The sequence below is a fragment of the Myotis nattereri genome, assembly GCF_964212035.1.
Source record: "Myotis nattereri genome assembly, chromosome: 11".
Taxonomy (NCBI): domain Eukaryota; kingdom Metazoa; phylum Chordata; class Mammalia; order Chiroptera; family Vespertilionidae; genus Myotis; species Myotis nattereri.
The window spans coordinates 62,537,444-62,553,143 of NC_138086.1; the positions used below are offsets into that span (position 1 = coordinate 62,537,444).

Below are 15,700 nucleotides of genomic sequence, written 5' to 3' on the forward strand. Positions count from 1 at the left end.
ACATTACCTTTGGTAGTAGCTCCCAAATTTCGGTAAATTAAAAAGTCATAAATGCAAATCCGAACGGACCCTCTTTGGTTGCGACTACGTTTCAGAGCAAAACCACAGGGCCTAAGAAAGAGGAGGATCCGGGGAGGGGGAAAGGCAGGCTCAGACCTACTAGGGTAAAGTGAGCGCCGGCCAGGCTGGTGGGGGAACTCGAGTAGGGGAACTCTCCCCTCTCCCAACCCGAGGCGGCGGAAGGGGCGGACCCATGGGCGGAAGTGACGTAGCCGGCTTTGGGCTCTGAAGGGAGGTGTAGCCGGTCGCTGGAGGTGGCATTGGTGCCGGAAGAGGTTCGGCGGTTGATGGCGGCTCCGTCTCGGGAGCCTCAGTAGGATTCCCCGTTTGTCCGGGAGCCCCTTCCTGGGTAAGCGCTTTGCCCAGCCCGGCGCCCTGTGCGCGGGACCCCAGTGGAGCCCTTTGGGGGCTCGGGATACGCCCCTCAGCTCCTAGACTCTAGGGCCTGGCGGGTCTCGGGAATGGTCTCCGTGGTGACGACGCACAAAATGACGACGCTGTCCCTGTCGAGGACAGCCTTTCCTCCCCGGCCGCGATTGTGACAGGGAGTGGGCGAATTCAGTTGGCAGTGGATTTGGAGAAAGGCGACGGGTGGTTGCCCCACGCCGCGGGGCGGCCGGGATAAGCCTTTGCGAGTTGGGGGAGGCGTGTGGGACGTGGCGCTATGGCGGGGGCGAGTGGCGGGGGACCCCCGAAGCAGAAACGGGCCTGCCCGAGGCTCAGCTCTGGGGCGAGTGGTGTGTGGGTGCTGCCGGCCTAGGTAAGTTTGGGCAAATCTCTAGGTCGAGTCCGGGAAGGTCGCTGGGGTTTGCTGGTGCGGACGGAACGCCAGTGTTTTGGTTTGAGTCGCCGGTGGAGGAGGCGGAGACTCCCTGCGCCGCCCACGGTCGCGGCGGGCGGAGTTAGCCGGGTCTCCGGCCGCACCTGGGGTGCGGGATTAGATAACGCTTTTCTCCGGCTGTTTATAAATGGCTCTGAAGCACCGTGTTCCCGGGGGAACTTAGCAGATCTCCTGGGAGAGAGTCACATCTTCCTTTGCTTAGGCAACTGTTGTTGATTTCACAACTCTCCTTCCGGTCCACCCGACACTCCGTTGGGCCGCAGTGTGTTGACACGTCGGGAGTGTGCGCTCCTCGCTTTGGAAAATTGTTGGGGCGGACGGGGGGAGGGTGGAGAAGTGTGTGTGCGTGTTTGTTGATAAACATATATTACCCTATTCATAATAGCTTTGCTTGAAAACACTGTGGCATTTGACCTACATGTATTAGGTTTCAAAAAGTAATTGTGGATTACTATTAAGTCGGGGATTTAGATAGAAAAATCCAAATTTTTCAACTGTCTGCTTTCCGCTAATTGCAAGGTTTCTACAAACCGCGCACGGACAATTACTAATTATAGTTTTGGGGCTCAATTCCAAAAAGATTTTAAAGAGATTACTTGATTAACCAGTTAATCTAAACAGGGGTTAGTTGCCTTCAGGTGACATTCGGGTGTAGAGAGGCCTTAGTTTTGTTCTTAGCAAGGGTGAACTTGATTTCTTGAAGGATTACTTGGTTACGTTAGAGACGAGGTCTTACTAGGGTTGGGTGTTTTTTTTTTTTTTTTCAACTTCAAAGAACATTTTGTAATTTTTGTTTTCTATTTATCACATTTTTTAATTGTACACTTCTGTATACAGTTATGGCCTCAGCCATTTATGTAGAATTAACCAGTAAATTCCTTTTCCTTAACAAAATAACAGGTGTCTTGGAATTTTAAGTTTCAACTTTTTTAATGATGTTAAATAATTATGAAAGATCCTAACTACTTTTTTCTATACTACTCTGGCGGAATTATCTCAGGTGGAGCTTATTGGATTGTATTCTTTTGCAATTTGCATACTGTTAAGTAAAATTTTGGCTGGATGAACGCCTGGCTTTTTAGTTTATTTTGCCTCAAATAAATCCGTAATAGAAGAGAAAAACAATTCTCCCCTCTAATATAGGATATGGGCCATGATCGTAGCATTTTAGAAACCAACTTTTAAAACAGTCTAAAATAGTAAAAAGTGATGTCAGTGACCCCTGAACAGAGAACTCACCTGTAAAGAGTTTTGGAGGTAGATCCCTGTCAGAGTGCAAATTAACAGATGGGTGGCTTTTCTGCCTCCGAGAAAGAATGCTAGTAATATTTTTTGGTGTGTAAACTAGCTGCTAGTCTTTGTTTAAGTTATAGTTTGAATAATTGGAAACTATTAAAATGTCAGACATTTTATCCTTCATATATTTGTGTGTCCTATAGGACTGAAGTTTGGAGGTAATTATAAATTTTATATATTTTTAACTGAAGATTTAAAAAAATAATTTTGCTAAGTTTGTTAACCACTACTTGTAATGCGTTTTCATTACTAATTTTTATTTGCTGTGGTTTTACTTTTATTATGGAAAATTTCAAACATACATAAGGAGAACAAAGTAAAAAGAACCATTGTTTTGCTAATCTTGTTTTATTAACTCCCTCAAACATTTTTTCCTCATTGAATTTTAAAATAAAATCCAAGACATCAGGGTATTTTACTTATAATTAGTTTAGCATGTTTAAGTGATAAGAACTTTGAAAAAATACAATCATCATAATCATATCACACAAAACAAAATTACCTTATTCTTGAATTCTAATTGTTAGAACTGGAAAATTATGTAAAATATTTATTTAAAAAGCTTAATTTGATTCTGCATATTTAATGTATAGAAGTTTTTAAATATGGTCTATTTATTTATTTGACTAATGCTTACATTTTTTGGGAGCTAGTCAAATAAATTGAGTATCAGGAGCCACTGGGAAAAATACTAAGATCTGTTTGGGGCTTGAAAAAGTTCCAAGAGGAAGAAGTAAAGATAATATTGAAGTGCTCCCGTTTCCCCAAATTTATTTTAGTTAACTGAATGCCCATTGCATATTATTTACCCTTTTCCTTAAATATTGATGAATCCCTAAGTAACAAAATTGGCCAAAGACTTTATAGTATAAAGTTCACAACATAACACATGTAAAGGAACTCTAGAGATGTTAGGACTTTAGAGACTATATTAGGAAACCTGGAAGAGGGCACTGCAGACAGCATTGTTTTTGTTTCCCAGTTCAATGTATCTGGTCCTTTAGTTTGGGGAAATTTTTACTTAGCCTTGCTTTGCATCTTAATGTACCCGTGTTTCTTGAGATGTGCTTTAGAGAACGGGAAGAAACGTTGGGTATTGGTAAAGCTGCTTCCACTTCCCCTTGTGGATAGTGGCCATATTTCCTCTCCAACTGAGGGTGCAGTTTGTTCTTTTTCTCAGTATATTAATGAAGTTACACTTCCCAAGCATTACCACAAGGTGATGCAGTGATTTTACACTTTTCCACTGGGTGGTGTATATGTGTGTGCATGTGTGAGCATGCATAGTGTATTAATTTGCCTGTGAATCATCTTGCTGCATTGGCATTCTCAGTGAATTTCAACATTTTAATAAATTTGGCTATCATTTTACTCCCTGTCATCTGTGTGAGGAGAGAAACAGAACTATATGGGAATTAGAAATTTTCATTTTACTACTTAAAATGGGTCAATTCATGTTGTAATTATATTCAGATTACATTTATCCTTAACTTTTTTGTGACTAGAAGATATTGGAATTTAATTTTAAAAAGTAAGGTGGAAACAAGAGTGGAATAACTTGTAAAATTTTTATAGTTCTAATCACATTGAAATTTTTTGAAAAGGTTGGGGTGTTGGAGAGGGATTAATGAAGATTATTAATAGGATGATCACAAATTATTTTACTCTTCAGGTTTATATGCATCATGAATGTATTTAAAGTCTGATGTTAGGGTTTTGTATTAAAAACTTGAATTTGTGGGGAGGGTTTAAAATGAAATTTGATGTTTATATGTTTATTTAAAGCATGAAAATACATTTATATATGCTGGTAAAAATTCAATCAATATAGTTTAAAGTCCTTTATTTAAACATATGCTTCATGAGTAAAGACTTAACTATATGGTGAGTACTTTTTAATCCCTCTTGATGCATTATAAGCATATCTAAGTATATATATGTATACTTTATGCTATTTTATACCTTGAAAACTTTTCAGTGAAGTAAAAGTGTAAGGTTGGATTTTGGATTTTTAAATCACTATTGTAATCGAGGTTAAATACGTTTAAACTCGGCTCCCCTGTTTTATAACAAATACAGCTTTGTTGATTTAGTTTACTTTAGGAAATGTGTTAAGTTTTAAGAAAAAAAAAGAGGTTTTATTTTTATTCCGCTTCTAATTAAAAACATGGGTAACTCATTCTAAGCTAGCCTTATTTTCTCCTTACTGAATATCTTCCTCAGAGAATCTTAAATATTCAGTCTTTTCATAGAAAAATGTTACTGATTCACTTGCCTCAGTTTAGGTAGTTGTACCTATTAGAAGTTTGTTCAGTTGATTCAGTTACAGTTTTTCTTAGTATCTTACCAGTAGTGAACATTTTTTTCAAAACTGGAATCTGAATGTTTTTTTTTCCTTTATGAAACCACTGACTTGAAAAGAGGTTATCATTAATGACTTCATTAGCATTATGACATCCTCCTAAACCCAGATTAGCTCAGACAATTCAAAGAGAAAGTAATAGAACTCTAGTCATTTTAGGCAGGGTTCCAGTGTTTGTAAGTGTGACTTTTTTAAAATTTTCCTGGAGGTTTTGGGTTATCAGCTGGGGAGTATTGACAGTTAAGTGTTTCTGTGAAATAGGTTGCTGGTAATAGAACCTTCTTGTTAGTGCAGAGATAGCTAGGGAGGATTAATCCTGAACACTCTCTTTAGCTCCTAATTCTGGCAAACCACAAGTGGGGAGAGTCTTAACAGACAACCAGGCTGGTATTTTACCACAGTGGCTTTCAGGTTCAGGATTGACAGACTCTTTATGGGATAGCTAATATGTTGTTTTAATAAAGCATCACTTTTAACATAACAGAAGCAGAGAAGACATACAAAGAAAGTGCTTGTTGTTTCAAAACCTTAAAAATTTGCCTTAGTATTTTAAACAGGTCAGCAAAAGAAATAGTTGTAAAAGCATATTGTCTTAGAACTTCCTAGCAATAAAAACTTAATAATTATGAAAATACTAGAGGCCCGGTGCACAAAAATTTGTGCACTTGGTGGGGGGGGAGGGGGTGTCCCTCAGCCCGGCCTGTGCCCTCTCGCAGTCTGGGACTCATCAGGGGATGACCACCTGCTGGCTTAGGCCCGCTTCCTGGGGGATTGGGCCTAAGATGGCAATCAGACATCCCTCTGGCAGCCCGGCAGCCCTCAGGGGATGTCCACTTGCCAGTAGGGAGCAGGCCTAAACTGCAGTCGGACATCCTTAGCGCTGCTGAGGAGGCAGGAGAGGCTCCCACCACCACCGCTGTACTGGCAGCCATCAGCCTGGCTTGTGGCTGAGCAGAGCTCCTCCCATGTGAGAGCGACCTGACCACCAGAGGGCAGCTCCTGCATTGAGATTCTGCCCCCTGGTGGTCAGTGTGTGTCATAGTGACCAGTCATTCCCAGTCTTTCTGCTGTTAGGGTCAGTTTTCATATTACCCTTTTACTATATAGGGTAGAGGCCTGGTGCACGGGTGGGATCCGGCTGGATTGCCCTGAAGGGTGTCCCGGATCAGGGGGGGGGTCCCGCTTGGGTGCCTGGCCATCCTGGATGAGGGGATGATGGCTGTTTGCAGCTGGTCACACCCCCTTCATGGTGGGGGTCCCCACTGGGGTGCCTGGCCAGTCTGGGTGAGGGGCTGAGGGCCGTTTTTAGGCTGGCGGGTGACTGAAACTCCCAACCTCTCCTTTTTTTCTTTTTCTTTTTAAATTCTGGGATTTATTTACCTTCTATGGCTGTCACTGGAACTGAGAGCGGCTTTAGCTCTGAGGCTCAGCTCCAGCTCTGAGACCTCGGCTGCTGAAAGCAGGTATCTGGGTTTGTTTGGCTTCTATAATTGAAACACTGTTGCAGCTCCAGCTCTGAGGCCCGGCTGGCTGAAAGCAAGTTTCTGGGGTTTGTTTAGCTTCTATAATTGCAACATTGTTTCTTAGAGTGCAGCTCAGAGGCCGGCAGCAGCAGGCGGGGAACCTTGGCTTCCTCCATCACTGGAGCAAGCAAGCCTCTTTTTCACTTCAGCTGCCTGGCTGCCGGCCACCATCTTGGTTGGCAGTTAATTTGCATATTGTCCTGATTAGCCAGTGGGGAGCGTGTCGGAGGTACGGTTAATTACCATGTTTGTCTATTATTAGATAAGATGAGCAGAATCTTACTGTTGTGCTCGCCATGTAGAAACTTCTTTGATTTGTGAAGTAAATTAGATAAATTTGGTTAGCAAAAAATGTTGTTCCTATTTTTTTCATTATTTTTTTATTTTTAAAAAAATACATTTTATTGATTTTTTTACAGAGAGGAAGGGAAAGGGATAGAGAGTTAGAAACATCAATGAGAGAGAAACATCGATCAGCTGCTTCCTGCACGCCCCCGACTGGGGATGTGCCTGCAACCAAGGTACATGCCCTTGACCGGAATCGAACCTGGGACCCTTCAGTCTGCAGGCCGATGCTCTATCCACTAAGCCAAATCGGTTAGGGCGATTTTCTTCATTATTATAGTCTTGTTTTGAAAACTCAGAAGCAAGTACCGTAGGGTTAGTTTCTTATATGTATTATAGAATGAGTGATGATACCGGTTCTGTGTCACACTGTAGAGATAGCTTTTTGAAGTAAATCCTCAGTTGCTATACTAGTACTTTTGAAAAAAAAAAAAAAGTAAATTCTCCCCCCCCCCCCCCAAAAAAAAAGTATAGCACAGAAAACATTTGGATCATGTAGATTTTTGTAGTCTATTTTAACTATTCATCTGCTATCCAGTGCTTGGTGTTCTGTAAGCCAGTGAGCATTTACTGAATCCATAATAGATTTCTACAGTTTGTATTTAATGTAAAACAATATATTTATTTTTAATCGGTAACTATGTGGAAATTAATGGGAAGAAAAAATGAATACTGGAAGTCAAGGTAGGATTATTGAACCCAGAATGAAAGGGTAGAATTGGTATAGGTAGAGAGGAACAGATAGGCTGAGCTATTTTAAGTATATCAGCTGAGATTTTACATGGTTTGAGAGATCTGAAGAAGCATGTACCAGAAGCCAAAGAAGACAGTTTGGGTCTAGGTCAGCCGTGGGCAAACTGTGGCCCGCGGGCCGGATCCAGCCCGTTTGAAATGAATAAAACTAAAAAAAAAAAAAAAAAAAGACCGTACCCTTTTATGTAATGATGTTTACTTTGAATTTATATTAGTTCACACAAACACTCCATCCATGCTTTGGTTCCGGCCCTCCGGTCCAGTTTAAGAACCCATTGTGGCCCTCGAGTCAAAAAGTTTGCCCACCCCTGGTCTAGGTATTAGTGGAAATGCGTTAGCGATGGTAATGAAGACTTAGGTTGTTGAGTTAGGTCAGAGTCTAAGTAATAGTTCTTTGTCCTAATCACATACAGGATTAAGATTACTTGAGAAAGATGCTAAAAAAAACCAAAACAAAGTGTTCACATAAATGTGCCCACACCCAGGTCCCACTTCCAGAAAGTCACTGTCTTTTTCTTTTTTTAAGGCCCCTAAAGATTCTTATGTGTAGCTAGGGGATCACAAACATGGGTGAGGAATGCAGGCACTGAGAGATTAGCATCTGTTATAGGAGCCAACAACCTAGGAGAGGGATGGATGGGTTAGGTTAGGGAGGAAAATAATGAAGTTCAAAGGTCCAACATAGAAGCTGTTGGTTGCAAAAGAAGCAAAGAGCTAGGCTTTCCAAGAGAGTTCATAGTTTGTTTTTTATTTTGGTTTAAAAGCTTTTTAGCTCCTATGTAACTTTCTGAGTCATATTGGAAATTCTTTATTTCCCAATTTGTCTGTGTCTTTATATTTAATCACATTTTAAAGGAGGAATGCCAATATTTAAAAGTACATGTCTTCTCAAAAATTATCATGTAGATATCAATATAAGTTGCATTTAATGATACATTTTCTGAAGATTAAAGTTTTTCTTAGTTGGGTATCATTCAACTTGTGTGATTTACTTGTTTCAGATTCACAATGACATCCTTTCAAGAAGTCCCACAGACTTCCAATTTTGCCCATGTCATCTTTCAAAATGTGGCCAAGAGTTACCTTCCTAATGCACATCTAGAATGTCATTATACCTTAACTCCATATATCCATCCACATCCAAAAGATTGGGTTGGTATATTCAAGGTAAGAAAAACTTTCTTCCTATTTCTTCCATCTGGGTACACTCTATTTTCTTTTACGCAGTTGATCAGTAGCTTTACTTGCTCTATCTTCACTCTACATTCAAGGTCATTTTTGTAACGTCAGATATAAAACATTTACATTTGTAAATGTAAACATTTTGTATTTAACAGTGGGATAGTATACAACAAATGTTGGAAACTTGAATCCAGGCTTTGCTCTCTATGATCAAAAGGTTTGGCTTCACTCAAGGTCATGTGAAAAAATTTTAAGAATCTTTGTTTTCTTTTTCCATTTTCTCCATTTCTTACCTGAAAAAATGAGAAGAATAGAGCAGGGTAATGAGGTTGAGGAAAGGACATTCCTGGCAGGAAGATGGTATAAGTAAAGGCACAGAGGTGAGAATGTTTATGAGAATGAGTAATTTTAACTAGAACAAAACTTGATTTAGGTGGTGTGAGATAAGGTTGGAATTAAGCTTCATTCTGTCTACAAAGGACCGAAGTACTGGCAGTGGGAAGTCTTTGTAAATATAGGTATGTAGGTTGATGTGTGGAATAGACTGCATGACCTTTCTTATGTTCTGATTTTTTTACTTAAAATTATAATCACTTTCTTATTAATATAGCTCTGAAACATTTTACCTCGTGGTGGGACATTTATGCTGTTTATGATATTTCTGTCTAAGAATCAGCATTGCATCCTCACATGTATGTGGCATTTTTGCTGTATTTTTCTTTTAAATAGAAAGGACCTTTACTCTTGATAATACAATATTTGAAAACTACAATATACAAAAAAGAAAGTGAATGGCTCTATCCATTGTAGCCTCCACCTTCCCCAGAAATAGCTTGTAGTTAAGTTTGGTATATATTTTTCTAGATTTAAAAATTCATAGGCTCATTTTCTGTATTTCTTTGTAGGTTTTATATTTGTACACATATAACCAGAAAATATATTTTCAGTGCCTTTCCTATTGTGTCGCTCTCCCTTTACCTCCTCCCCCCAAAATGGTGCCCCCCTGGACCTCAGTATCTCCCTTTCCCTCCCTCCCTCTTTAAAAGTGCTTTTAAAAAAAAAAAATATATATATATATATATTTTATTGATTTTTTTACAGAGAGGAAGGGAGAGGAGGATAGAGATTTAGAAACATTGATGAGAGAGAAACATCGATCAGCTGCCTCCTGCACACCCCCTACTGGGGATGTGCCCATAAGCAAGGTACATGCCCTTGGCCTGAATCGAACCTGGGACCTTTCAGTTCGCAGGCCGGTGTTCTATTCACTGAGCCAAACCGGTTAGGGCTAAAGGTATGCTCTCTTCACCCTAATGTTTTTCTTTCTCTCAATGTTTCTCTAGAACTTATTAATATCTTTATTTTTGCTAGGTAACCTTGATGTCCTTCTGATCTTCTTTACACTTCCTCTCAGTTTCCTTTATGAGCAGTACTTCTTTCTTTATTTTTTTATATTTTTTATTGATTAAGATATTACATGTGTGTACCCTCTACGCCCCCCCCCCCCCCCCCCCCGCTCATCCCCTCACCCCCCCGTTGTCCGTGTCCATTGGTTAGGCCTATATGCTTGCATATAAGTCCTTTGGTTGATCTTTCCCCCTTGCCCCCACCCTCCGCTACCTTCCCTCCAAGGCCCGACAGTCCAATCAATGCCTCTCCGTCTCTGGATCAGTCCTTGTTCATCAGTTTATGTTATTCATTATATTCCACAAATGAGTGAGATCCTGTGGTATTTATCCGCTCTCCAGTTCCATTCATGCTGTGGCAAATGGTAAGAGTTCCTTTTTCTTCTTCCTCTTCTTAAAGAATACCTTTCAGCATTTCATATAATGCTGGTTTGGTGGTGATGAACTCCTTTAGCTTTTTCTTATCCGTGAAGCTCTTTATCTGACCTTCCATTCTGAATGATAGCTTTGCTGGATAAAGTAATCTTGGTTGCAGGTTCTTGCTATTCATCTCTTTGAATATTTCTTGCCACTCTCTTCTGGCCTGCATGGTTTCTGTTGAGAAATCAGCTGACAGTCGAATGGGTACTCCCTTGTAGGTAACTGTCTTTCTCTTGCTGCTTTTAAGATTCTCTCTTTATCTTTTGCTCTTGGCATTTTAATTATGATGTGTCTTGGTGTGGTCCTCTTTGGATTCCTTTTGTTTGGGGTTCTCTGCGCTTCCTGGACTTGTAGGTCCATTTCTTTCACCAGGTGGGGGAAGTTTTCTGTCATTATTTCTTCAAAAAGGTTTTCAATATCTTGCCCTCTCTCTCCTTCTGGTACCCCTATAATTCTGATGTTGGTACGCTTGAAGTTGTCCCAGAGGTTCCTTACACTATCTTCATATTTTTTGAATCTCTTTTCTTTTTTCTTTTTCGGTTGGGTATTTTTTGTTTCTTTGTATTTCAAATCTTTGACTTGATTCTTGGGATCCTCTTGTCTGCTGTTGGATCTCTGTAAATTATTCTTTATTTCAGTCAGTGTATGCTTAATTTCTAGTTGGTCCTTTTTCATGTCCTCCATGGTCTCACTATACTCCTTGAGGGATTCATTAAATTTATCGGCCGTTTCCATAAAATTCTTGAAAAACCTTATAAACGTGGCCTTGAACTCTATATCCAGTCGTTTGCTTTCCTCCGTTTCTGCCATTTGTGACTTGTTTCTTTGTCTCCGCATTTTGGCTGCTTCCCTGTGTTGATAGAGTGGCCCTGCGCGCCAGGTGTCCTGTAGGGCCCAGTGGCTCAGCCTCCCCAGTTACCTGGGGTGGACACTCTTGGTGCACTCTTGGTGCCTTGGTTGTTGTAGGATCACTGGGAGGAATTGACCTCCAGGCCAATTGGCTGTGGGAAGCAGCTGTGTCTGAAGTGGGAGAATGGTCCCCCTCTGACCACTGGGTACAGTGGCTCCTGGATCTAAGGAGGTGCTAATTCAGCCCCTGCCTGAGGCCACACAGCAGGAGCCACGAAGAGGCTCAGCTGTGAAGCAATGCAAGCCGCTGCGGAGCCTTGGGCCTTCTCTTGAAAGTTCCGGGTCTGCCTGGCTGGGCTGTAGTTAGGTACATTCACATGCAAAAGCCTCTGCCGCAGCCTGGGTGGGGCGGGGTCTCAGGGAGTCAAAGGGCGGAGAAAGAAGCTATGGCTGATTCTCTGCCTGAAGTCGTGCGTCTCAGTGTCCTGGTAATGGCTGCAAGCACCTCTGAGGGAAAGCCGCCCTCAAGTTCGCCCGCTGCCGCCTGATAGACCAGCCTCTCCCCGTATGAGTCCTGGGTCCCCAGAGACTTCCCGGAACCGGAGTTCAGAGCAGTCGGGAGCTTGTGATTCAAAAAGACAGCCGCGTCCTCAGGTGCCACCCCCTTTCCGCGCGCGCGAGCCGCCGCCGTACCTCTGCACTTCACCTCCGCAGCTCCTCTGGCTCTCAGCGTGCCCCTCTTTTCTTCTAGTTGTAGAAGTTACACTCAGCCAGCCTTCCTGTTGTTCTGGACGATGTTTGCTCCGTCCTTTGGGATATTTTTTAATTGTTGTGTGAGGCGACTATTTCCCGGTGTTTATCTATGCTGCCATCTTAGTTTCTCCCTCAGGAATCCTTCTTCTTTCTTTATTTTTTAAGAGCAATACTTCTTATCCAATATGTTTTTCTAACAGATTAATCCTAGTTAAAGATTTTCTTTTTCTTCCATGTTACCCTTGCTTAATTTACTTTTTTGCTCTTGTTTCACTATTGCATTAGTAGAAGAATGATGCCAGTACTATTGTACTTTCCCAAACTAAACTATGTGAAACATCCATTGTTTTGGTTCCTTCCTTACTGTAGATACACCTACACCCTTTTATAACTGGATTAAAGTGTAGCTCTTAGGAGCAATACATTCTGAAAGTCATAGGTAACTTTATAACTGTTCCATTGTTCAAAATGTTGTCAGGAGATGGTAGAAGCTCTAGGGGATATGAAAAGAACTGTAGAGTCAGTTCACTGTCCCTAAAAGTCTGTGTGTCTTTGAACTAATATGATAACACTGTGTGTCTTTGAACTAAAGATAACACTAACATGATAATGAAATTCGTGCACAGGGTGTGTGTCCCTCAGTCCAGCCTGCCCTCTCCAATCTGGGACCCCTTGAGGGATGTCTGACATCCCTCTCACAATCCAGGACTGCTGGCTCCCAACTGCTCGCCTGCCTGATTGCCCCTACCCACTCCCCTGCCAGCCTGATCGACACCTAACTGCTCCCCTGCCTGCCCGATTGCCCCTAACTGCCCCTCCTCCTCCCGCTGACCTGATCACCCCTAACTGCCCTCTCCTGCTGGCCTGGTTGCCCCAACTACCCTCCCCTCCTGGCCCAGTCACCCCTAACTGCCCTCCCTTGCCAGCCTGATTACCCCTAACTGCCCTCCCCTGCAGGCCTGGTCCCCCCCAACTGCCCTCCCCTGCAGGCCTGATTGCCCCCAACTGCCCTCCCCTGTAGGTGTGGTCCCCCCCAACTGCCCTCCCCTGCAGGCCTGATTGCCCCCAACTGCCCTCCCCTGTAGGCGTGGTTCCCCCCAACTGCCCTCCCCTGCAGGCCTGGGTTCCCCCCAACTACCCTCCTCTGCAGGCCTGATCGTCCATAACTACCCTCCCTTTCAGGCCTGGTTCCCCCCAACTACCCTTCCCTGCAGGCCTAATCGTCTACAACTGCACTCCCTTTTGGGCATGGTTCCCCCCAACTACCCTCCCCTGCTGGCCTGATTGTCCACAGCTGCCCTTCCCTGCCAGCCATCTTGTGGCGGCCATCTTATGTGTTGGAGTGATGGTCAATTTGCATTTTACTCCCCCCCCCTTTTTTTTTTTTAGATAGGATGTAATTATCACTAATGTGCTAGGTATTGTGCTAAGTGCTTTACAGGGATTATTTTATTTAAAAAACACACACAACCCTTTGAGATTGTTACCATTATCTCCATTTTTAAGAGGAGGAAACAGAAGTAATTTATTTGAAGTCATAACTAGAAAGAGGTATTTTCTGGTAATCTGACCTATTTCTTAGACACTGTGATTAACAAAAATTACCACTTAAGGAGTACTCACCATGGTCAGGCACTCTGCTAAGTGCTGCTTTTATATTCATCATCTAATTTTATCTTCTAATAGTTCAAAGGGGAAAAACTTGAGCCTTAATAGGTGAGGTAAATCACTTACATCACAGAATCTTTAAACTTCCTTCTTATCCGTAAAGAGATGAAAATTATGTCTTTCAAATGTTTTTGACCCTGACACACACAAACAAATTCTGTGATGCGACCTAGCAAGCAAAGGTGCTTGCAAATACATCTGAAACAGATTTTTTTTTTTTTCTGAAACAGATTTTTTATGAAGCAGTACTTAGCTGTCATGTACTCTGATCCTTTTCTAATTCTATATAAATCAAAAAGTTAATGTCATGAACCACTAAATTAATATACTTCCTACTGGGTTGTGACCTACAGTTTGAAAACACTCTTTTGGAGACTAAAGATTGTTAAAATTCTTCCAGTGGTCTGCAATCTCTAAAACTAGGTCAATCAGAATTAAGAATATACTTAAAATTTAACTCGGTGGAGTATTATTTCTTGGAATATTACTGGCAAATAGAAACCTAGTACCTATTTTACACATCTCTAATCCATACTTAGCACGCTACAATTCATCTGGATAATACAGACTGAGATACGTAATGTTTACATGTTGTAAGTTGAAATTGTTTTAGAGATTGGACATAGGTAGTCTATTTTTGTATATAAACATCTTGATAATAAAGGACTTTTTACAAAATTTACCAATTGGCTTTAAGCAAGACTTGCTAAAGGTGAAAGATCAGTGAAGTTAGTGGATTTAAGGGGCAGGGCTCTAATTAAACACTTAACTTTGAAGCATAAGATAATGTTTAAAAAACCTGTTTAATGAATTCAAATTTTAAGCAAAACTTAAGTTTTTCTATTTGATACTAAGATTTTCCTTGAGAAATTGGATATCAAATTGCATTTTAATACATAGTAGAAACTCTACTGTTTGATTTATATAGATTTTTTTATAGCATTAGGTTACAGCTTAATAAAAAACTATAAAATCTGACATGCTGGTTAAAATATTATGATTTGTAAGCATATTAACCCATGTCTTAACTTTAGGATGCAGTAAAAAACAATATGCTATAAGATATCACTCTATATTAAACTTTTCTCTAATAATCTCCATGTTTTCTTTCCTTTAGGTTGGATGGAGTACTGCTCGTGATTATTACACATTTTTATGGTCCCCTATGCCTGAAAATTATGTAGAAGGATCAACAGTAAATTGTGTATTAGCATTTCAAGGTAAGAACTGAAAACTGCAGAACTGGGTGAAACTAGGTATTTTATTGCTATTAAAAGTGATGTACCCATTGTAATTGTCTACTAAGGCATAGCCAGCATGCCACAATTGAATTAATTAGTATCTTTTGTTTAGCAAAAGTCATAATGTAAATATCTACTGGCAAAAAGAAACCTACTACCTATTTTAAACATAGGTCACATGATATTTTATGTAGACATTATAAAGGCTTTTGCTTGTTAACTTTCATTGAAGAGTTGATTTCTTATCAGCTCTTTACTTTTGATGTTCTTTTTCCCAAATGAGAAAACAATGCTATTACTCATGTTAGAATAATGTAACAAACTATAGGCCCAGTGCATGAAATTTGTGCACTGGTAGGGTCCCTAGTGGCTGCTGGCTGCCGGCCAGGGCCTCCATCCCTTCCCCCAGCTACCTGCCGCCACTGGCTGGGCCTCCTTCCTTTCCCCTGGCCAGCCCACCCCCTGGTCCAACTTCCCAAGGAACTCTGGTGGAGGGGACAATTTGCATACTATACTTTTTTTATATTGGATGGGATTAGAGGTGAGAAAAAGACAGGGATGGGCAAAAGTAGGTTTATAGTTGTAAGTATGTGAAAGTTTATTTTTTTATTTTTCTATACAAAAATGTTTCTTCTTTTGGGTTTGTCTGATGCTTTGTCATAATTGCACTGAGGTTGTACATTTTCAGGAAGAATACCAGAGAACTAATGTTGTACCCTTCTCAGTGTATTGTATCAGGGAGCACTATGCCCATATATCTTATTACTGGTACTAATCTTGATCACTTGGTTAAGGTGGTGTCTGCTGGATTTTTCCACTGTAGAGGTAATAGTTTTTCTTTTGTAATTAGTGACTATTATAGGGAAGTTACTTTGAGACTAAGGAAATAATCTTGTTTCTCTTCAAACTTTTACCCATTCATTTTAGTATACATTACTGAATCTTGCTTAACAATAATTATTGTTGTTGTATTTGTCTGGTGATGCTCCTCTATTCTCATA

The 15,700-nt window shown here is 41.0% G+C and overlaps 1 protein-coding gene across 2 annotated transcripts in view; it reads left to right on the plus strand.

The window, feature by feature from the left end:
• Positions 1-262: 262 nt before the first annotated feature.
• Positions 263-15,700, plus strand: part of TAX1BP1 (Tax1 binding protein 1) — a 66,074-nt gene continuing 50,636 nt past the window's right edge. For both annotated transcript variants that reach the window (XM_081102024.1, XM_081102025.1), the window contains exons 1-3: positions 263-409; positions 8,182-8,347; positions 14,576-14,678. In XM_081102024.1, the coding sequence (XP_080958150.1) occupies positions 8,189-8,347; positions 14,576-14,678 (262 nt within the window). In that variant the 5' untranslated portion in view covers positions 263-409; positions 8,182-8,188. The remainder of the gene's footprint in view (positions 410-8,181; positions 8,348-14,575; positions 14,679-15,700) is intronic.